Source organism: Hipposideros armiger, unplaced genomic scaffold (assembly GCF_001890085.2).
Source record: "Hipposideros armiger isolate ML-2016 unplaced genomic scaffold, ASM189008v1 scaffold_213, whole genome shotgun sequence".
NCBI lineage: Eukaryota > Metazoa > Chordata > Mammalia > Chiroptera > Hipposideridae > Hipposideros > Hipposideros armiger.
In genome coordinates, this window is record NW_017731563.1 from 2814105 (window position 1) to 2837838 (window position 23734).

The 23734-nt window shown below is 44.8% G+C and overlaps 1 protein-coding gene across 31 annotated transcripts in view; it reads left to right on the forward strand.

Moving 5' to 3' along the window:
* Positions 1 to 23734, forward strand: part of CACNA1C (calcium voltage-gated channel subunit alpha1 C) — a 776856-nt gene that overhangs the window by 728371 nt on the left and 24751 nt on the right. For 27 of the 31 annotated variants that reach the window (XM_019654082.1, XM_019654049.1, XM_019654052.1 and 24 more), the window contains 8 exons: positions 1208 to 1240; positions 4389 to 4517; positions 6773 to 6838; positions 9672 to 9763; positions 17037 to 17202; positions 17791 to 17918; positions 18568 to 18664; positions 20527 to 20629. In XM_019654082.1, the coding sequence (XP_019509627.1) occupies positions 1208 to 1240; positions 4389 to 4517; positions 6773 to 6838; positions 9672 to 9763; positions 17037 to 17202; positions 17791 to 17918; positions 18568 to 18664; positions 20527 to 20629 (814 nt within the window). The remainder of the gene's footprint in view (positions 1 to 1207; positions 1241 to 4388; positions 4518 to 6772; positions 6839 to 9671; positions 9764 to 17036; positions 17203 to 17790; positions 17919 to 18567; positions 18665 to 20526; positions 20630 to 23734) is intronic. The other 4 variants (XM_019654079.1, XM_019654077.1, XM_019654066.1 and 1 more) reach the window with 1 other exon arrangement.

Consider the following 23734-nt stretch of genomic DNA (forward strand, 5'->3'; position numbering starts at 1 on the left):
CTCCCTCCCTCATTAAAGCCCTAGAAACAAAGACCTCCATATCCGTTAACACAGGAGCACAGCACTTGACCATCCTGAAATTTCCTGTGTGTGTGTGCGCGTGCACACGCACGCCTCTGTGAGCTTCCATGTTTTATTGCAGCCTGCTAGCCAAATTCTAGTGAGCCCACACCCTCCAGGCACGTGGATTGACCTGGCAGCTAGAATTCCTCAAGAAGCAGAAACTGAGATCTAGACCATGCTCTGTAAATGACTGGAGAGGCATCCCTTTCCTTTTCATCCCTTGCTTCACCTATATCTCCACCATTCCCGAAAAAGACATCCTACCCATTTGCTAGGGAAAAAAGGAATTTGCTGAGAAATCTGTTGTGAAGGAGTATTTTCAGTCTGCAAGCAAATGTCTAGCTGTGCACATTTCCATCCTTCAAAAATTCCATCACACGTTTCCTTGTTTGTACCTTAACAACAGAAACACAAGAGCAACCATCTGAAAGTGGAGGGTAAAAGCAAAGTCATGACCTTCTAGAGTTACCAGCTCAGGTGGTCAGGATCAGTCAGGGGCTGAGCTCTGTGTGCCGGGGCCCAGAGAGCAGGGGCAACTTCCCAACACGGGCTCAGGGAGCTGGAGCAGAGAGTTGCCATGGCATACTCACTCACCTGTGGCCAGTTTCCACAGTTACAGCCCCAAAATGAGCTCAGCAGTCAGACCCATGAGAACAGCTTCTTAGGGTGTTAATGATCATATGACAAATTGTGCACAGGGCTTTCAAATTTAAAAAACAATTCCACACTCATTATCTCATGCCATGGCCAAGGTTCCTCACACCTGTAGACTAGTAGCTAAGCAGGACCGTCTCCCACCTGAGCCTCAGCTTGGGGTAAAGCTAGAGTGCAAAAAGTCTAAACCTTCAGAGGTTATCTTAGGACACATGGCTGATTTCAAAACCAAAACCTCCATCCACAAAGTCCAGAAGACCTCATTTATCACAGGTGTGAATTATTTGTGGCCAGAGATGGTCCTTGATAGATGTATGCAGAGCCTACACTCATGGCGCAGAACCTGCCAGGCTATGCTTTGTATTTCTTTCACTTGTTTCCTTTTGCCCTCTCCTGCCACTGTGTTGCTCCTGTGTTAGCCAAGACCTAGCGTACCGGCATCTTCGTTGGAGACTCATTACAGCTTATCTCTATCTGCCTTTCTTTAAAGCCAGCTGAACATACCCAATGCTCTCCCTTTATGGTAAGACCAACCCTCCAGACCATGCCCTCAGCTTCTGTGACCTCCTCTAACATCCCCACTCTTACCCACCTGACCCCTAGGGTCTCCCGGAGCCCAGCCTGGCTCATTTGCATGTAACCACCGTGTCTGTCATGCACCTCACCTGCCTGGTCTCGTGTGAGCTGTGACGTGCTGTCTGTGTAATGGTGTTCTTAGCCCTCCCTGAGCTTTCCTTTGGGTGGTAATTCACTGTGATCTTGACTATCTAAAGAGCCACTGGGAGAGAATTGGACCCAAGGGCCATTTCCTGTTAAACATCCTGAGGACTCCACTGGCTAAAGTGACTAGCCTTAACTTGATGTGGGAAATTTGCACAGGGCACCTATGAGAACCACGTTTAAGGCCTCCTGGGAAAAGAGGGAAGAGGGAGATAATCTAGCCAGAAGGTGGAAAGGCAGATGATGACTTCCTTCTAATCATCAAGTGTCTATAAGGACTGGCCTCCCTTGTGCTCTGAGTTCAAGGTCACAGGAAAAGGTTTAATTTGGGATTTGTTACTGAAAGTGTGGTTGAATTTCCAGTCACTCCAACAATACTACCTGTGAATTTTTCTAAATTCCTGAAGTTCATTAATAGGCTATACCCACTTTTCTGCAGCAGAAAAACTAACTTGTTTGATCAGACCACTCCTAATGTGAGTCTGATTCACTTTGGCTTAAGTGATAGAGATGCCACTTGGTGTGACCTTGACGTCTCCTTGGAACAGCCTTCTCCAAAAGGCTGCCGTCACACATTTAGCGAGTGGGTTGATTCCCTGAGCCCCAGGAGTCAGCAGACAAGGCCAGATTGGGTGGATCAGTGATGTTTTCCGGCATACCCAACCCAGGCTGTTTGGAAGCTGCCGAGGGCAAGGCTGGACCTGTGTGTTCTCCTCACTTCGCAGGGACAGCCACTGGGATCTGCTTCTTCACTGCAGTGTCATTCAGTTTATTAGAGGAAATTGTCATGTCCGAATGGAAACATATTTATTCTCCTGGAGCAACCAGGGAGGGTGCTGAACCCAGAGGGAGTTCAAACTGTAAGATTGATTTTCCTTTTTTAACTCATCAGAACCAGATGCCCTTGTGGTCCCAACTTCTCAAACTCTTGACACTCACAGCTGAAGTTCCCTACTTAATTTTGTTCTTCTTTTTTCTCCTTTCCTGAACATGGTGGAACTGACAGCTGAGTTATAAAACCCTGAGCCTCCTCTGCATACTCCTCTGGGGGAACACAACCTCCTTTTAAGGAGAGAAAATAGAATTTCAAGGAGATACACAGGTGATAGAAATGCAAAGATTAAGGGCACCAAAGACTTCCAAATACATGGCAGGGTAGGGCCCGGGGTAGGAAGCAGACTGCGGGCCGCGGGCCTCACCTGCTTCCCAAGCTCCTGCAGCACCCACAAGTCCGCCCTGCCTGAGGGCACAGGAGCCCTGTGAGGATCACAGACAGCTCTGGTTTGGGTAGAGAAGAAATGCTGTGACTCTTCCCGTCTGGACAGTCTGAATACTAGCCAGACCCTTCCAATTGGTTTCTGTGCAGCCCTTCCAGAGCAAGCAGGACACACTGACATGGATAGGCTGCCCCTGAATCCCCCCACCCTCTCATGGGCCTCCCATTATGATAGGAGTGAGATGAGTGGTCTCTGGAGCCACCAGCCACATGAGTGACAGTCAGCAGGGTTAGGACAAAGGGCCTGTGAGAGCCCTCCAGGGCTTTCATGTTAGTGGGATTTTTTGGGTGCAGACAAGGCACAGATAGTGTCAGGGAGGCTCTGACCTATAAATGATTAAAAACAAAGGAAGACAAGTGAACTGAGAAGTGGGGAGGGCCAATGCAGGGTGCCAGCAACGACCCGGAGACAACTCCCTGCTGAGGGAGGCAGTGACAGGAACAGTAACTGGAAACCTGAAGGTCCGTTCTCTCCCGGTGTGATGCTAACAGGGCCGGGTGAGCTGCACTAGCTCCGGGGAGCAGGGGGGTGGCTCCTGGGGTCACCAACCTCAGTTCTTTGGCTGGTGTGGGCAGGATGAGGGTTGAGGGGGTGAGTCAGTGTTCTTCTCAGGCCTGGAGGCAGAGGGTGACAGGGCAGCCTGTCCTGCCCCCGAGCCCTGGCCAAGCACGTGCCCAAGCCCAGGACCCTCCAGGTCCAACAGACCAAGATGAGCCCTCAGCAGGCAAGCCCTCAGCAGCCTAGTGCCAAATTCCCACCTCAGCTTGCCACGGCCTCAGTTCCATCCTTCTTCCCCTGGCCCCAGGCCTCAACCTCCAGGACTCCCCTGAGGAGATGACCCCTTGGTCCTCTCACTCCGACTGACTGCCTTCCCTACCTCCCCCTGCCTGTGCCCCCACCCCTCCCAGGGTCTCATGTAGCCTGGAGAGGGGGCTGCCTCCTAGAGCCTTCGGGGCAGAAGGGAAGAGAAGGGGAACAGCTTCAAAGCCCAACAGGAGGCAAAAGCTGCAAACCAAACACTGGCCCCGCACTAAGCAACACCCCATTCCCTCCTCCTGGTAGCCATGTGAGGCAGGGGCTGTGAGAAGCAGGTGACACAACAGAAGTGCTGGAGTCCTGAGCAGTCAACACACAGATCCTTCAGTGGGCAGCTCACCCTGCCCACCAGGACGCCCAGTGCAATCACCCAGACGGCTGAGATGGGAACCACGACCCACCCAGCCAGCTCAGGATGCAGGACCCTGAGCTGTGCTGGCCAGAGGGAGGCCAGGGGTGCTTTCTCAGTGTGTGGCTGAGGCAGGGCACCCCCTTAGATGCTGCCCCCAGCCTAGATTTCAGGGCAAATGGAAGTTCCTCAAGGAATCTTCTGTTGTTCCACCCAAGAGCTCAAGAACTAGGAAGAAGGGGAAGAGGGGAAAATAGGAAAAGTGACATGGGCTCAGGGGCCTGGGCACAGCTTGACTGCAGAGACCTCAGGCTGGGCTGTCTACCTGGGGAAGGCAGGCGGGTGGCCTCCCATCTGTGCAGAGAGTCTAGTGCAGCCAACCTTGCCCTGAGCTGGCTTCAGCCCAGCCAAGGGCTGTGTTGCTCTGAGCAGGCCCCCCGCTCCTGCCCCTGCCCTACCCATCCCTGTTGCGGTGTTAACTACCACCTCGTATTGCCAATGGATTCCAGAATGCAGAGGAGAACTCCCGCATCTCCATCACCTTCTTCCGCCTCTTCCGGGTCATGCGCCTGGTCAAGCTGCTGAGCCGTGGGGAGGGCATCCGGACCCTGCTCTGGACCTTCATCAAGTCCTTCCAGGTAGCCACCTCTGCCCCGAGCACAGCAGAAGCAGAAGAACCTTTCCTCTCCTGGGTGGCAGGGCTGCCCAGGGGCTCCACCCAGCTTCCACCAGGGCTTCCTAGTTGGGAGGTGACACAGTAAAGGAAGGAGAAGCATCTAGGAGTCAAGATGGGGCTTACTCTGCTGCTCACTACTGGGTGACAGCAAGCTCCCCTACCTTGGAAAGCACCTTCCTTTCCTCACGTCTGAAATGAGTTGGTTGGACCGATCTGTGGTTTTCAAAAGCATGCTTCTGAAGCCCCAGATATCCTCAAGTCAGGTAGGGAAGGCTGGGAGCTAAGGGGGAGACTGAATATTCTGCTTTCTTCTCTTGTTTATGTATTTTTCTGCAAGAATTGATTGCACAAAGGGCTTTTATGGCAGAACAAATTTGAAAAACATGACCCTCATAGCCCCTCCCAGTTCTGGCATTTTAAGAATCTGGCTGTCACCTTCCTCCCAGTAAGCACTGCAGCGGTGTCTGCTGTCCCTATCTATTTATGGACTTAGCCAACTCTCCATGACCCTGGTGTCATTCCACTCAAGGAGAGATGGTCCCTTTGAATAGACACAGGGTTGCCCAACTACAGGATTAATTCTCTTTCCTCAGCCATCCAACTGTAAAAGCAGAATAATGATGGCCTCTGGCCATCTGTGAGGAGTGTTATGTAAATTTGAAGTTAAAGAAAAGCAAAGCTCTGTCAGGTCACTTGAATTCCTTGAAGATGAGTCGGGCAGGGACCCCTCCATGTGCTTCCAGGCTTCCCTGTCTTGACATTTAGGGCAGCTTCTCCTGCCCATGGAAGCACTGCTCTCAGGTTTCCCAAGACAGGGAGACTCACCAGCACCGAAGAATTCCTTCCGTGTCCCCTGCCCTGCTGAGTCTGGGCCCAGGGACTGGCATGGAGTGGGTCCCAGATCCAACTGTGCTGTAATTAAATTTCCAGCCAGAGGTAGGGGGCGCTGTTGTCAGGTGCCTGCTTGCTTTGGAACCCCACCCAAAGGCGTAGGCACCCTTGCAGACAGCCTCCTGCTCTGGGACCTCATCAGAGGCCATGATTGGACCAGCACATAAGGACTCTGCACTCAGAGCCCGTCCTCCTCCCACCAGGCCCATGCTGACTCCCCACCTAATGATGAGCCAAGGGCCCCTCCCTGCCACGCCCCCTCACCCCACCCTGAGCCAAGCTCAGTCCCCGGGAACCTGAGGATTCTGGTGGGAGCTGGACTGGGCTGACCTTGTCCGTGGGTGCACCCCTGGAATCCCACAGCCGTGAATGACCATATAGGCCCAAACATACTCACCCACCCCCAACATTTTGGGCTAAGAAGAGGCAACAGACCCGGTGACTGTGAGGAGCAGCTCTTGAATGTGGAGCTGGAGCGCCAACGCGACAAGCATCCGTATGATCTCGCAGTGCCATCTAGTGGTGTGCAGGCAGGCGCCTGGCAAGGCATTTCCTGGGCGCGCACGTGCAGGTCTCCCCACTGGATCACTGGCGCTGAGCCCCAGGTGCCTCTCCCCAAGAGAGCGGCAAGGGCTCTGGAAATTAAGTTGTCTGAGCTGCTGGGCAAATAATACCTTGAGTGAATAAACTATGCGCAAGGCAATGCACAAGGCATTTTATAAGCCTTAAATCATTTCAACTTCACAAAACCCCTGAGAGATCACTGTTACTCTTCTCATTTGTCAGATGAGGAAACTGAGGCTCAGAGAGGTTAAGTAATATGCCCAAGTTCCCATAGCTAGAAAGTGGCAGAAACAGGATTTGAGCCCATGATCTTTCTTTTATTTAAGGTTTCCTTAGTACGTGTTTTTATTACAACTAGTGGAGCCAAGGAAGGGTGTGACGTGCCTCCACCTCTGCCTCCGCAGGAAGCCTTGGTGTGTGTCCTCCATGACTTTCTCCTTGCTGTATGAAGATGTATGTCTAGTCGGAGGATGTTTTGCTCATTTTTTATTGTTTTTACTAAGTAATATCACACTTCTCCTTACTCTGCAACCTGCTTTTCTCAGTACACTGCACTGCTTCTTAGGTAGGTAGTTAAAACCAGGTCATGAGGGGTCAATGCCATGACTCAGGCCTTCTCCCAGGAGCCCAGAACTTCTGAAGGGCCCTTAGGAGTGCCCCTGAAGCCAGGCAGCAGCTGGTGACTGCAGGCACAATGCCCTGGGAAGGGGTCCAGCCAGCTGTCCCCACTGGCCTCACGCAGTCTCCTGTGTTTCCTCCCAGGCCCTGCCCTACGTGGCCCTTCTGATAGTGATGCTGTTCTTCATCTATGCAGTGATCGGGATGCAGGTAGGACCGGCTCCGTGAGGCTCCACTCCTCTGCCTCCCACTCCTCTTCTCAGTTCCTGCCCACACACCCTGACGCCCTCCTCCCTCTCACCTCTCTCTTGCTCCTGACTGTCCCTCTCCCCCTGTCACCTCTGAGGCCAAAAAGTTCCCAGGAATTGGAACTTCCCCCCAAATGGTATCCTGTAGGTAGCAGGGTGAATGGCCAAGAACGGAATACACAGCTCAGAGAGCTCTGTCCACATTGCCCCAGGCCTGGGTTTGCTCTCAGAAAAACACTCCCAGGTTATGCAGTGGACCTCATGAGAGGCTTGTCCTTCTCAGGAAACAGCAGCGTGTGTCAGCCGGCATCCCTCCCTTTGTACAAATCTGATGAGCCTGAGAACTACACCAATCCAGTGTCATTCAGGAGGGAGAGAGGCAAGCTCCCCCATCAAACATGCGGCAGTGTCCAGGGGCTCACAGTGCCCACTGCACCTTCTCCTACCCCAAATCAGAGTCCTTCTGGCTTCCAGCAGAACAGCCCAGCCCAGCACGGCACACTAGGCAGGAGCTTTTCCTCCTTAGACAGCAGCTGCTTAAGTAAGATTTCTCTACGTGCTCATTGCAGAAAGACCCCAAGGTTCATAGGCCAAAATCTTTTGAGATGAAAGGAGTTGACTTGCCACTGATCAAAGGTGGCAGTTTCTAAGATAAGCATAGCTTTAAAAGTCTGGGGGGTAGGGGGAAAGAGGCCTCTGATTTCAAGGATGCATTAAACTTGCCCAAGCCCCAGACTGCTTATTCCACCTCACTCCAGAATCCAAGAACTAAATTTGGAAAAGTGATTGGGCATACAGAGCTGAAATGGCAAAGAAGAGAAGGCCAGAGGAGTAAGCTGTGAGGCTCTAATGGTGACCACAGTTAATAATGATACAGTAGTATGTACTCAAAAGCTGCTGAGAGTAAGTTTTTTTGTTTGTTTGTTTGTTTTGTTTTGTTTTGTTTTTTTAGTTTCAGGTGTATGAAACAATGTAATAGTTAGACATTTTACCCCTCCCATAATGATAACCCCCCTCCCCCAATCTGTTGCCCCTCTGACATCATATATATCTATCACTATTCCATGAACTCTATTCCCTGTGCTCTACTCCATATCCTGTGACTAAATATATATTAAATTATAGTTGACGTTCAATATAATTCAGCTTCAGCTTCAGGTGTACAGTGCAGTGGTCAGGCATCTATGCTGTCCATGAAGTGGTCTCCCTAATAAGGCAAGTGCCCATCTGACACCCTAGAAAATCTTTACAACATTATTATGTTGCCCAAGCTATCTTTCATATCCCCGTGGCAATATTGTGAAGACCAATTTGTACTTTCTAATCCCCTCCCCTTCTCCCTCACCCCCACCCCCTCCCAACTAGCAACCATCAGTTTTTCCTCTATATCTCTGAGACTATTTCTGTTTACTTTGCTCATGTATTCAGTTCTTTAGATTTCACAAATAAGTGAGATCATATGGTATTTGTCTTTCTCCATCTGACTTATTTCACTTAGCATAATAGTTTTTAGATCCACCCATATCGTTGCAAATGGTAAGATTTCATTCTTCTTTATGGTCGAGTAATACTCCACTGTATAAATGTAGCACAGTTTCTTAATCCAGTCATCTACTGATGGGCATTTTGGTTGTAAATAGCGCTCAATAAACATTGGGGGTGCATATATTTTTTTTGAATTAGCATTTTGGATTTCTCTGGATAGATACCTAAGAGTGGAATTGCTGAGTCATACAGTATCCATTTCCAGTTTTTTGAGATACCTCCATACTGATTTCCATAGTGGCTGCACCAATCTGCAATCCCACCAGCAGTGCACAAATGTTCCCTTTGCTCTACGTCCTCGCCAGCACTTGTTGTTTGTTGATTTATTGATAATAGCCATCCTGACCAGAGTGAGGTGGTATCTCATTGTGGTTTTTATTTGTATTTCTCTAATGATTAGTGAGGTTGAGCATGTTTTCATATGTCTGTTGGCCATCTGTATGTCCTCTTTAGAGAAATGTCTCATGTCCTCTGCCCATTTTTTAATTGGGTTGTTTGGGTTTTGTTTTGTTTTTTGGTGTTGAGTTGAATGAGTGTTTTATACATTTTGGATATTAATCCCTTATCAGATGTATCATTGACAAATATCTTCTCCCATTCAGTAGGATGCTTTGTTGTATTGCTGGTTTCCTTTGCTGTGAAAAACTTTTTAGGTTGATGTAGTTCCATATGAGAATAGGTCTTAAGCATCCTTGCACCAAAACAAAGTTATCTGTGAGGTTACGGATGTGTCAATTACCTTGGTCTTGGTAAAGATCCTACAATGTGTATGTATATCATCACATCATCACCACATTGTACACTTTAAATATATACAATTATACTAGTTAATTATTCCTCAATAAAGTTTTTTAAAGAGAAAAATATTCTTAAGAATGTGCAGCCAAAAAAAGAAAGAAAGAAAAAGGCCAATGAGCCCTGTGTCCCTGCACAGAAGCAGGGCCCTGATCTCAGCATCCAGCTGCTCTCAGCCTCAGCTCCCGCTGGGCCACAGGGTCCTCTCCGGAGGGCCCACGGGCAGTTTCTTCTTGCACTTGTCCAGTGTGAGGGACTGGGATCGGGGCTGGACAGGGCAGCAGCTGCCTGTCCCCATGAGGCCCTGCCAGTTTACATCTGGGGACTCTGCTCCCCTTATAGGCCAGCCTGTCCCAGGATCAGCTGTGACCCCTGAAGAAACCATTGAACGATGGGTGAAAACTAGGACACTCTCTGTCCACGATTTATGAAATCCCTTTCCTCTCCCCCTCCAGGTGTTTGGAAAAATTGCTCTGAACGATACCACAGAGATAAACCGGAACAACAACTTTCAGACCTTCCCTCAAGCTGTGCTGCTGCTCTTCAGGTGGGTCTCTGTGGACAGGTGCACACAGACACACCTGCATGATGCAGCCCTAGGGCCTGGATGTAGAATGAGAGGGAAGTGTGCAGGGAGAGAACCGATGTTGGTTCTCCCTCCCCTGATGGGGAAGCTGGTCATTTCATCATTATTTATAATAACTTCCCATCAAGCAGCCCACTGGACACTGACACAGCTGCTGTGACCACCTGAAACCACTAGGGGATGAAAAGTCAAATACTGAAAGCACCCTGGTTTGGAATCTGAACAGGCTCAAAGCCAAGCCTACAACAAACTTGCTCTGTGACCTCGAGTAAGACATCTAACTTCTCTGAGCCTCAGTTTCCTCATAAAGCTAGTACAAGTGCCAATGTCCATGCCATTTGCTGTATTGGGTGGTTATGTCCATGTGTGCTCGGTTCCTCCCCAGCTAAGAAAGCCACACGCCTTCACTTCTTGGAAGGCCATGCTGCAGTATAGCCCAGAGGGCGGGGTTTCTCCTGCCTGCCCAGGAGCGAGTGAGTGAATCCACGCTGCAGCCTACTTCTCCTTCCTCATCTGGCTCCTAACTGACCCCATGGTCTGCTCCCTTGGTTCTTCTCACTTTCCTGAGACCCCCATCTAGTCCAGCGCTAGGAGATGAGAACTATTTACCCTACCCTCGGCCAGATGATTTCTAAAGGCATTCTAGTTCACAGATTCCACATGCTTTGCACTGGGAGAGGCGGCAAGCCCTTTACCATCCCCTGGGGCCCCTTTATGGAAGTTTTAGGGACACTATCAGACAGCTCCACCTTCACCATGTTCTATAGAATCCTTTCCCCACACCCAAGCTCAAGTATCATTATGCTCAAATGATGCTCAAATATGCTCAAATGTTAATACAAATCAAAATGACAGGCCCCTTAAATGTCAGTCTGACATCACCACCTCCCTCAGATTGTAGGCTATGAGAACGCAAGGGCCATTGTCAACTGCAATTTAACAACACTTAAGCTTGTGTCACATTTAAATACGGGAATTAGACACAAATAGCAGACTGAGCATATGGGTCTGTGTCCTCTCCTTTCTTAAAGTCCTAGATGAGGGAAGATTTTTTTAAAAGAATAAACCTATAACAGTACCAGGAAGAAAAAACAAAACATGAAAGAGTGTTATTTGTGAACCAGAATAAGACAAGTGCCCATCTGACACCCTAGAAAGGGTGTCACCTAGGAAGAGCGCAATGATAATACCAACATGGGCCAGTGAAGCAACGTCCTCCACAACTAAACTGAAGAACAAAAAGACAGAAGCTTGTCTGTTCCCCTTCCCCAATTCCCCAACGCTGTTCCCCTCCCCCAATTCCCCAATAAAATCTTATTTTAAAAAAGCAAAGAAAAAAAGAAATCTAGCTCTAGACTGTTTATAATAGATAAAGTAAAATAAAATGACTTAAAGAGGATAAAAATAAAGGAATAGAAAAATAATACCAGACAGTGCTTACCAAAAATGTTGGTATAGTAAGAGCAATATCAAAAGAAATAAAATTCCAGGCAAAAGGCATTAAACAAGACAAAGAGGAATATTCAATATTGATAAAAGGTATAATCCAAGAATATATAGCAATCATAAAACTACATGAGCATAACAATGTAGTTTGGAAATATATCAGACACTGATAGAACTATGAGGAGAAAATGAACACACACAGTGGGAGACTTGGATACAGCTTGTAGAAAAAGACAGATCAAATAGAACAAAATAGAATAAAGGATAAAGTACATCTAAATAACACAATTAACACACTTAATCTAATAAATTTATACTCAATAAATAGCAAAAACCACTGCCTTTTTAAGTACCCAGAAACATTCACAAAAATTAGCCAAGATTTAAGTCACAAAGAAAAATTCAGTAAATTCTTAAACTATAACTTCAATACAGCAAAAATTAGAAATTACCCATAAAATTAGTAATCCTTCCAAAATCTATTCACTTAAATGTTTTGAGTCACTGTTCTAAATAACTCAGAGCTGAACCTACAAACTACTTAGAAATGAGAGTGAGAGCACAGTATCTTAAATTTATGAGCTGTACTGATCAATACCAAAGGAAAATTCAGAGCCAAAATTAATTTTTTAATGTACAGTAAGTAAACTGATGGGGGGAAGTAGCAAAGTAACCCCAAAGTATGAAGGAATGCATTTATTAAAATAAAAGCATAAATTAATAAAATATTTTTAAACATATTTATGAATAAACCTGAAAACTGATTACTTGAAAAGACAATCTTCCTCAGGAATTTTTCCTCAGGTAACCCCACAAAGATTCTTAGTCACCTAAGAACACCTGAGCAAGGGCCAGCGAGAGCTTTCTGGATGCCACCAGAACCATAATGCTTTCCAAGGTACGGGTCCCTCTTTCTCAGGGTGAACATATTTCAGGGCACCTTGCCCTTCTTCCCTGGACCACCACCAGCTTCTCCAGGATCAGGTGCATTACCACCGCCCTGGATGACTTCCAGCACCCCCCTCCACCACCCTGGATTCAGGGATCTGAACAGCTATTGTTGCCCCATTGGCTATTCGGGTTGGGGATGCAAGTGTCCTTTCTCTTTCAAAGCTGAAGAGAGTTCAGTCTGTCATTTAACCAGAAAGATATTGTTCAGACTCTCAGTAAGCAATCCAATTAAAAAGCCAACCTTAAAACCAGCAACCCATTTTTTTCTTTCCCTGGGTTATCGCAACCCTTATTCACCTCAAAGACTTTCTATGAACAAACAGCTCAAATAAAGTCATGGTCTGCTACATAAAGCAATGAGGCCCAGAATTCCAAGAGAAGACTCCCCCAAGTTCACCCTACGTGAAGCAGGGAGCCAGTGGGGCACAACAGGCCCTTGCTTGTACCTAGCACCCAATCTGGGTCCGCAGGGTGGTCCTAGGTGGGCTCCTTCAGAACCCTGCCAACTATACCAAGTAAATGTTGATGTATGAAACATCCAAACCTGCAGAGAATTTTTAGAAGAGTTTCGTTGAGCCAACCAAGATCTCAAATGCTCCCTCAAATCCATTTTTTTAAAAAAGATGCAACATCAGGAATAAGAAAAGCAACATAATTAAAGATGCAGAAGTGATTTTTAGAATAAGAGGATATTAAAAAGAAATTTATGCCAATATATTTGAAAAATCTAGATGAAGTGGATGCTTTTATATAGGAAAGTACAAATCACAAAAATTGTCTTAAGAATAATTTTTTTTAATTAACCACAATAGAAATTGAAAAAGTAGTCAAAGTTTTAGTCCTCAAAAAGGCCATGTATTCAATATTTTTATGTATAATGTCTACCAAAATACCAAGGAATACATCATTCCTTTGTTACATAAACTTTCCAGGAATAGAAATGTGTAGAGAACCCCCCAGTCATTCCAATAAGAAAAAAGGCAAGAAGTGAAATATGAAAATGTGTAAATTAAAAAAATATGTAGAAATAATTGTCATTGTTTACAAACAACAAGCTAATCCAAGTAGAAAATCCAAGCAAATGAACTCAAAAGCCTTTGTAACAAATTAATAGGATCAGTAAGGTGGAAGATTAACAAAAGAACCTAATCACTTTCCTGCACTGATAATGTGTTAGGCTTGTCAGCCTGCTGTAACAAAATACCATACTGGGTGCTTTAAGCAACAGACATTTCTTTCTCACACTTCTGGAGGCTGGAGGTTCAAGATCAAGGTCCTGGCTGATTAAGTTCCTAGTTATAGCCCTTTTCCTGACCTGCAGACAGCCACCTTATCGCTGTGTCCTCACATGGTGGAGGGAGGAAGGGAGAGACAGAGAGAGAGAGGGGGGGAGGAAGCACACTCTAGTCTCTCTTCCTCTTCTTATAAAGACACTAAGCTCATCGTGGGAGCCCCAGCTTTATGACCTGACCTAACCCTAATTAATTCCTAAGGCCCCACCTGCAAATGCTATCACATTGAGCTTTAGGGCTTCAACATGTGACTTTGTTGGGGAACACAAACGTTCAGTCCATAACAACTAATAACTAATAAATATAATAGACAAGATCATATGCTATCACTTTTTTTGGTCAACATTATACTGCAAGTTTTATGCAATGCAATAAGATTATATATATATATATATATATATATATATATATATATATATATATATATATGTGTGTGTGTATAAATCAAAGGGTAAGAATTGGAAAAGGAAAAAAAATTAAAAGTCAAAAACTTGCTTGCCAAACTCAACAACAAAAAACAAACAACTTAATTTAAAAATAGACTTGAGTAGACATTTCTCCAAAGAAGATATATGAATGGGCAATGAACACATGAAGAAAATGCTCAATATCACTAATCACAAGGGAAATGCAAATCAAAACTACACTCATTAGGATGGCTACTATCAAGAAAAAAACAAAAAAAAACAAAACAAGTGTTGGCGAGGAATGGGGAGAAATTGGAAAATGTGCGCTGTTAGCGGGAATATAAAATGCTACAGCCACTGTGGAGAATAGTATGACGGTTCCTCAAAACATTAAAAATAGAATGAACATATGGTCCAGCAATTCCACTTCTGGGATATACCCAAATTAATTGAAAGCACGGTCTCAAAAAGATACTTGTGCACCCATGTTCAGAGCAGCATTATTCACAATAGCTAAAATGTGGAAGCAACCCAAGTGTCCATCAACCAATAAATGGATAAGCAAAATGTGGTATGTACATACAATGATTCCATTGTATGTATTCAACCTTTAAAAAGGAAGGAAATTCTGCAAAAGTTACAGCATGGATGAATCTTGAGGCCATTATTCTAAGTGAAATAAACTGGTCACAAAAATACAAGTACTGAGGTACTTAGTCAAAATTATAAAGACGGAAAGTATAATGGTGGTTATACTTTATATATGGTCAGGGTCTGGGGGAGTTATTGTTTAATAGACATAGTGTTTCAGTTTTACAAGAGGAAAAGGATTATGGGTATGGGTGGTAGTGATGGCTAAACAACAATGTGACTGTATTTAATACTGCTAGGCTGTTCACTTAAAAATTGCTAAGAAGGTAAATTTGGTTACACGTACTTTATTACAATAAAAAAAATAAAACATCTTTTAAAAAATTGATTGCCTAAGGAGATTATACAAGTGAAACTACAGAATTAATAAGAAAGTTCAGCAAATCTTCTGTATATAAAGTCAATTATATTCCCTTTACTTCAGCTGCAAACAGAAAATATAACTTTTTAAATTACCATTTATAATAGAACACTTTATTTATTTTAAATGAGATACCTAGAAATAACCTAACAAAAGATGTATATGGGGAAATTTTAAAATTTTTATTAAAAGACATGAAATAAGGCCTACATAAATGGAGAGATGAGCCATGTTCATGGCCAGGAGACTTAATATCACAAAGATGTCAAATTTCCCAAGTTAATCTATATTTTAATGCAATTTCTGTAAAATGCTCAAGAGGATTATTCATGGAACTTGACAAGTTGATTCTACCGTGTCTGTGGAATAGAAAAGGAAAATGAATAGCCAATACAGTTTTGAAGAACAAGCTGGAAGGAATCACTCTCCATGACAGAGCAAGACTTAACTATAATGTTGTATTGATTAAGACAATGTGGTACATTGGTACCAGGATAGATACATAAACCTATGGAATAGGATGAAAAGGCTAGCGCAAGACCCACACATCTACGGAAATATAATTTATGTCAGAAGAATTATTTCAAATCAGTAGGTAAAGATGGACTAGTCAATAAATTGTATTTAAAAAATTGGTTATCTATACAGAAAAAGAGAAAGCATATTTCTATCTCATACTGAGCACAAAAATGAATTCTAGATTAATGGGTTATTACAAAAAACAAAATTTTAGAACTTTTAGAACATGTAATATTTTTATGACCTAGACTAGAGAAGAACATTTTAAACAAGATGCAAAAAGAACCAGAGGAAAAATGTATAAAATTATTATAAATTTAAAATAAAAAACATAGAGGAGAAAATTATAAATCTGACCACATTGAAATTTAAAACTTAGATTCATCAAAACACACCATGAATAAAGCTGAAGACAAGCCACAGACTGGAAGAAGGATAGAAAGATATAGAAAGAATCCTACAAATGAACAAGACAAATAACCCATGACAAACAGGCAAAAATATTAACATGCAATTCAACAGAAGATGAAATAAAAATTCTTGTCCCATTAATCATTTTGAAACCAAATTAAAACAGTAATGAAATATCATTTCACACCCATCAGATGAGCAACATTTTAAAAAATTCACTAATACCAAGAATTGACAAATCTAAACTCATAGAAACGGAGAGTATGAAAGTGGTTGCCAGGGGCTGGGGGGTGGGGAAATAGGGAGAGGCTGGTAAAAGGGTACAGACTTTCAGCTATAAGATGAGTAAGGTCTGAGGATCTAATGTACAGCATGGTGACTATAGTGATAACACTGAATTGTGTAACTGAAATTTGCTAAGAGAGTAGAACTTAATTGTTCTCACGGACACAAAAACAGATCAATATGTGAGGTGATGGGTGAGTTCATTAGATTGGGGGGATCCTTTCACAATGCATACATATATCAAATCACCACAATGTACACTTTAAATATCTTACAGTTTTATTTGTCAATTTTACCTCAATAAGCTAAAAAGAAAGAGCTGACAAGTCTGTACAGCAGTGGCATTTCTCCTGTCCTACTGACAGGAGTATACACGGGACGAACACCTGGAGAACAAGCAATACTGGCAAAGATGGAGACACAGCTACCATCAGCTGGCACTTCCGCCGTGCAACAGATGCCCTAGACCCGGGCCTGTGTATTTACTGCAGTGTTATTTATATCAGCAATAAATAAATAAATAAATAAATAAATAAATAAATAAAAGCAAAGCCTTAGCAGGGAGGTGGATTTTTTAAACAGTATATTCATAGAGTATACATCTGTACAGCAATTAATATGAACTAGATAGAACAAAATCACATCCAAATGGCTAAATCTCAAACACTTAACGTAGATCATGAAAAGAGTGAGTTTGCAGAAAAGGTACTGTTTGTTACCATTAATATAATGTTTTAAAACATTCGAAATAATGCTACATATTTTCATGTTTAGTGAACATATCGGAGCATTCAGAGAATGATCAACACCACATTCAAGTTAGCTGTTCCCCCTGGGAAAGAAGGCAGGGGAAGGAGCCTGAGTGTGGCCTTGGTCCATGGGTCTTGGGCTCTCTCTCCTCTCTGCTCCAGGTGTGCCACCGGGGAGGCGTGGCAGGACATCATGCTGGCCTGCATGCCGGGGAAGAAGTGCGCCCCAGAGTCAGAGCCCGGCAACAGCACGGAAGGGGAGACGCCCTGCGGCAGCAGCTTCGCCGTCTTCTACTTCATCAGTTTCTACATGCTCTGTGCCTTCCTGGTGAGCTGAGGGGGCACTAAACAGCTGCAGGGAAGGCGCATGCAGGGTAGGGCAGCCTGAGCCCGCCATCTGTGCAGCTCATGTCAGGGCCAACCCAGTGGAAGACTGCGTTACTAGGAATGTCAGCCACACTGCGATAAAGGCAGAAGAAAGCCTGGGCCAGAGTGAGCTCGACCAGCATCGCTCTTTCACTCTTGGCTCTTGTCATGGTGGCATTGTCCCAGGGGTCAGAGGAGATGTCTGTGGAGGCCTAGATGCAACTTAGACTTTTTTGGCACTTGGATGGGGCATGAGGAAAAGGTGATGTATAGAGTTGCCCTCTGTCCTTGGTGGCCCCACCCAGCAGCCTGGTATGAAGGAAGCTGTCCAGCCCACATGTGGGTTCATCCACACAACTCTGAGGGGAGCTGCGTCAAGTTCCTACCCAAGAGCCCACGTGCCAGGGGCTGGCATTTTCAATGGTGACATATGGCTGATCTTTAGAAATGTTGGCTTCTGCCATGCATGGAGCCACCAGCAAAGTGGTTTCAAGTGGCAAGTGTGTAGAAAGGTCCTCTTAGGTGACTCATCATAATCTGTTCCCTGCAGATCATCAACCTCTTTGTGGCTGTCATCATGGACAACTTTGACTACCTTACAAGGGACTGGTCAATCCTTGGTCCCCACCATCTGGACGAATTTAAAAGAATCTGGGCAGAGTATGACCCTGAAGCCAAGTAAGTTCCCACAGGGAAATCCTGAGTCCTAAAGCTGAGAGAGAGGACTAAACAACCATACCTGTAGAAGAGTGTCAACACAGGTTAACACTGGGTGGATTGACTAGAAACACTGAATTGCACCCAACCCCATGAGGAGGCCAGGTTCCTTTGGCTAAGGCAAGAACATATCTACTGTTTTCAGTTGAATGGAAAGATAGAAGATCCCAGTGTTAGGAATAACTGGTAGGTGCTCAAGTTAGGATGTTTAGGGCCAGGTAGATCTCAATTTCATTCCCGCCTCAGGTCCAGGGATACCCTGGGCAATCAATTACATTTGGTCAACACTCAATAAATACCTTTTGGTCAGATGGTTATTTGACTGAAGCAGCAAGCACATGTTGAGGATTTCATTGCACTACTAAAATCCTTTCCACCGTGAATATGGCACCACTGGAACATTGCTCATTAAAGTCTAAACCTGTATATGTTGGTTTTGGAGTTTTACCATGCAATTCTGTAACTCTGCACTGAGTTTGAGTGATAGGGCTACAGCTATGGAGACTTCCTCCTATATATGGGCCCCCTCCTCTCAGGTACATGACTCCTGGGCTGCTAGCTGAGACCATGGCCCCTGACTGACCTTACCCTCCTCTCCTTTCTCTTCTAGGGGCCGCATCAAACACCTAGATGTGGTGACTCTGCTCCGGCGGATTCAGCCCCCACTGGGTTTTGGAAAGCTGTGCCCTCACCGTGTGGCTTGCAAAGTAAGAGATGACCTGGGTTCATGGGAGAAAGAGAGAAAATATGGGAGGCTGGATGCCTATTCATCTTGTGACCTTGGTCAAGCCACTGATTTTTTAAGGGAGTAAAGATAATATTTTATGTGCCTAAAGAAATGAGCCTGAGCCAGGTTATATTTTAAGGTTCCTTCCAGCAATAAACTCTCAAACTCTGTAAAGGAAAAATGAAGTGAATGCCTCATGTCCCAGCGAGCCACATACCCTGAATGAAGGACCTTATTCCGAGCGGGTTGTGCTGCCCCATCAGGCTGCACCACCTGGGCATCCTGGAAGACTCCCAGTTTAGGAGGGATGGATTAGGGTGCTGTCCTGGGATCAGAGGCCCATTAGAGAGTCCATACATTGGCTTCAGGAATCCGCAAAGCCTCAAACTGTATTTTAAAAATTACTGAAACACTCACAAATTGTACCGGGGAAAGGATCTATCCTTTTCAGCAGATTTCTAAGTGAGTCCATGAACCAAAAATGGTTAAGATAAACATCCTAGGTTCTGTTATACCCAACTCTTGCCCATGTGGCCTTTGCATGACCTGGAGAGTGAGCACCCCCTTAAATTGTGTGCCAGGTACCTCTCTTGCCTCACTATAATCCGGACCATGTAACCCAGCATTTGCTGAAGAGTATCATTTCCACTCTCTCCCCTCTTCTTCCAATTCCCATTTTCACCATTCTGTATTCCATGTTGCAATAATAAAAGGGTTGGGGAAAGTGATGTCAGAGAGCTGTACAGAGGAAGAAACACAAATAGAAAAATTCAGCTCTGTGAATAATCCACTCATGGAAAAAATGGAGAACTGAAGGAATATAGAAACTTCTACTTGTGCTCTGTTTTTCTCAGCTTTTTCTCACTTGTACCTCCACTTTGTTCCAAAAAAGATTTTAGAAGATTTCCAAGGATGTAAAGGATATGAGGGGTAAAAAAGAGCACAGATTGAATGTAAGGTAAAACAGAGTGAAAACAAAAGCAGGGGTGAGTGCAGCCCATGTTAGACTGCAGTGTATCTGTCAGGCCGGACAAGCTGCGGATTGGGCGTTAAGCTTTCCAGGGACCACTATGAAATTCACACTGTCCATGAGAATGGAGAAGATCCAGTCACTCAGGGTAATTTAACCCCTTTTGGCACTACAATTAACAGGAGGACACCGTGTGATCTAATGAATAATATCCATTACCACATCATGAGAGCAAATGACAGAATGAATTTCATGGTGCTGTTTTTCATAATGACCCTGGTGTGTGCTGCAGGCCCCACACCAGAGCACACGGCAAGGGCTGCAGTTTTGGGCTGGGAAGGAGGGAAGAGGGCAGCCCAGCCCTGCCCAGTGTCAGCAGGCTTTGATCCAGCTTGATGTGGAGGCAGATTTGTCAGTATACAGAAAAAAAGGAGATGCTGCATCTCCTGCAGCCAAACCTGCTGTGATTGCCTCTCTTATCAGGACTTTGGATAAACGCTGGCTGTCAGGTGGGCTCCCAGCAAATGCCTGCACACAGCTGTTACTTGCTGCCAGTAGAGAGCACACCTATAGGCCTGAGCAACATCTGAGCGGGGAAGGGGGTTGGAAGCAAGGGTCTAATAGGAAAAAATTAATTCCTCTCTTACTCTGTGCAGCAGGTGAGAGTACTTATGGCAGAGCCAAGATTCTCCCCTGAACAGATTTTGCATACCTTTCAGGGACCCATGTTTGTAACCCCCGACCCCACTCACTCCCAATACACATGCACAAGTTTCGAGCTCCCTCCCAGCATTCACCTGCCATGGTGGCTCTGTAAGTCCTTGGAGAACCATTTGCTGTATTCATCAGCTTTGTCTCCCCTCCCCTTCCAGCGCCTGGTCTCCATGAACATGCCTCTGAACAGTGATGGGACAGTCATGTTCAATGCCACCCTGTTTGCCCTGGTCCGGACAGCCCTGAGGATCAAAACAGAAGGTAAGAAAAATCCACAGGCCACTGGCAGATCTAGCAGACCAGCCAGAGAGGAGCTCAGCAGACTGCAGAGTCCCAGGACCCCCCGCCCCCCCATCCTGTACAGCATCAGAGCTGTGGTTCGGCGATAACCTCTACCTCAGGGACATTAAAGAGGCCTGCTCATGTTTTCTTTGCTTCTCAGATGCCTCCTTGCCTCTAGCTTTATTTATTTTCAACTTTAGTTTTCATATCAAACGCTAGAAATTGTTCTGAGTGATATCTTGAAGTCATAGGTCATAGTTCAAAAAGCAGAAGGAGAAGAGTGTTACCTGAAGTGGGACCAAGCCCTGCCTAAGTGGAATTTTATTGGCTACAAGTGGGCCTCTCAAATGCTCAACTCTCTTTTTAAACTAAAAAGACCTGTGTCAGGAAGGGGTCATAGTGGCAAATGGTGACTGTGGTCAAGGTTATCACGTACAATTGTACAGGCTGTGCCGGGCACAAGGTGCTCAGGGAGCCGACAGGTAGGGGTTAAGATCTCACCTGTGCTCTACTAGGCAGGCCATGCTCCCTCAGGACTGTGTCCACCTAGAGGGACGCCTTCTTCTATCTTGCACAAGGGTGCCCTCTGGGCTAGCAGCAGCTTTGGCTGAGGTAATCAGCTAGCTGTCCTTATCACTGAGAAGTATTTCTGAACCACTCTGTGGAAAAGGCTATATGAAATGTACCTAAGAAGATGCATGTGCCCTCCAAAAGCTTCCAGCCTACTAGTGTTTTGCAGAGTGTCCACCTGCCTCAGATTCAACTAACTATTGGAGCTTGTTTAAAATACTGAGTCCCAAGCACCAGCCCAGATCTCTGAATCTGAGTCTCAGAGCAGGGCTCAGCGATCTGCACTTTGAACCAGCTGCATTATGATCCATACAGGAACTAAAGTTTGAAACCCTCTCATACAGTAATAAGAGAAAACACAGATGAGACAAGCAGTATGTCTTCTTTCCCTTCTTATGCTTCTATCTGCAAGCCATGGTGTTTTTTGTTGTTGTTTTTTTTTGATGCAACAGAAGGAGCACTGGACAGGGAGGTGGAAGACTTGAATCTGATAACATGTGTGATAAGTCATTTATTCTCTCTCTACTTAAATTTCTTCATTTGTAAAATAAGAAAGGTAATGAAATGATATTTGGGAATTCAGTTCAGTGACTAACCCAGAGAGGTGCCTTCTCTCAGTTAAAACCTTCCAGAAATTAATAGAAATATCTGAAATGAAGAAAAACAAGAAAACAAAAACAGGCCAGCAAGATACATGTCAAAATAATGAGCTAAGTTAAAAAACAAAACACTTTAATGGTTCAAGTGCTACTGCTAAACTAAAAGGAAACACAGGCTGAAGAATATGCTCTCAGAAGCCACTGCTACTGCTCCATCTGAAATCGGTGTAAATAGGCCTATTTTTGACATTGAAAGAATTAAACACACATTTAATGTATGTGTGTGGTGTGTATAACTAGGAGGAAAATCGGAAGGAAATTCGTTAATGTGTTCACATTTATTATCACTGAGTGGTACAATGAGCAATGACTTTTACCTTCTTTCTTTACTTTTATTCCTTTCCAATTTTTTTACAATGACTATGCCAATTATGTCCAGGAGGAAAGATTTTCTTTTCTAAGGAGAGAGGATATAATGACTACTAGAAGGAATATGCTGCAATACTTAAAGCTTGATATAAATTGAGGATATAAATTTTCATTCCATGGAGGAAGGAAAAACACTGACACACTGCAGCCAGGTCCCTCACTGTTGAAAACGTGCTGTCAGAGCAAACCAAGCCCCAGCGAAAGAATACCAACCACTGATAACAATGCAAAACGAGCTGATGTAATAATAATAATGCAAAGAATCACTCTCGAGGAAATGAGCATTCCAGAGGCAGGGGAGAAGCCAGCCACATGGGAACTACAGTCAAGAAGAAAACTTTAAACACAAAGACATTTTTCTACTGTGCAGCATTGTCTCTGCAGGTCACGACACTGAATTGTACACTTAAAATTCTGTTAGGCAGGTAGATCTCATGTTAAATGTTTTTACCACAATACAAAAATTTTTTTCAAAAAAGGAATAGCTACCAAAAGGCCCACCGTGCCAACTCAGGGGCAAACTGCATCAGAGACAAGCCACCCTTAAACATGTTAATCTCTTAAGTCTGGAAAGTTCTTAGAAGCAACTAGGGAGAAATAAGAGAAAGCATCTAAATTTGTGGGGATAAGTCTTCATCTGTCCTTACCCTTCAGACTTTTGAGAATGGAAGGAATTGTGGAGAAATCAACACCTACTTCAGAGCACCAGTCCCAAGCCAAACAAACCTTTGGGATATAGGAGGATATTTTAAAATACTTAGATGATGTGAAACAACTGTTAGTGACAGTCCACAGTTACATGGATCATTGTTAGAGTAAACAGAGGCTTGAAGAAAATGTGATTCTTCCGGAAGATATATTCGTTGCCTAGGTCTGCTGTAACAAGTTATCACAAACTAGGTGCTTAAAACGACAGAATTTTTCTCTCTCACAGTTCAGGAGTCTAGAAGTCCAAAATCAAGGTGTCAGCGGGGGTCCCTTCTGACCAGTGTGAGGGAGAATCTGTTCCATGCCTCTCCCTTCTGGTGCTTGCTGGCAGTGCTTGGCGTCCCAGGCTTACAGCTGTCACTCGGTCTCTGCCTCCATCTGCATGAGACCTTCTTCCCTGCGTGTCTCCTCCTCACCTAATACGGACACCAGTCACATTGGGGTAGGGCCCACCCTAACTGAGTATGAGCTCCTCTTAACTAATATCCCCAAAGACCCTTTTTCCAACTAAGGTCATAAAGTTCCATGTGGACATGAATTTAGAGGTGACACTACTCAACCCACTACAGAAGATAAGTGTATTTAAGCATTATATTAATTCAGAGTCTTTCATCGCATATGTCAGAAACCACGAGCTGCCTTAACCAGGAAGGGAACATAACCATGAAGGACCTCTCCATAACTAGAATGCCCAGGCTTGTCCTCTGGCTTCAGTACTATTTAGAGGCAATATTTACACAGGGGACTTGGGAGTCTGTCACTCTCTCCACTGCCAGCG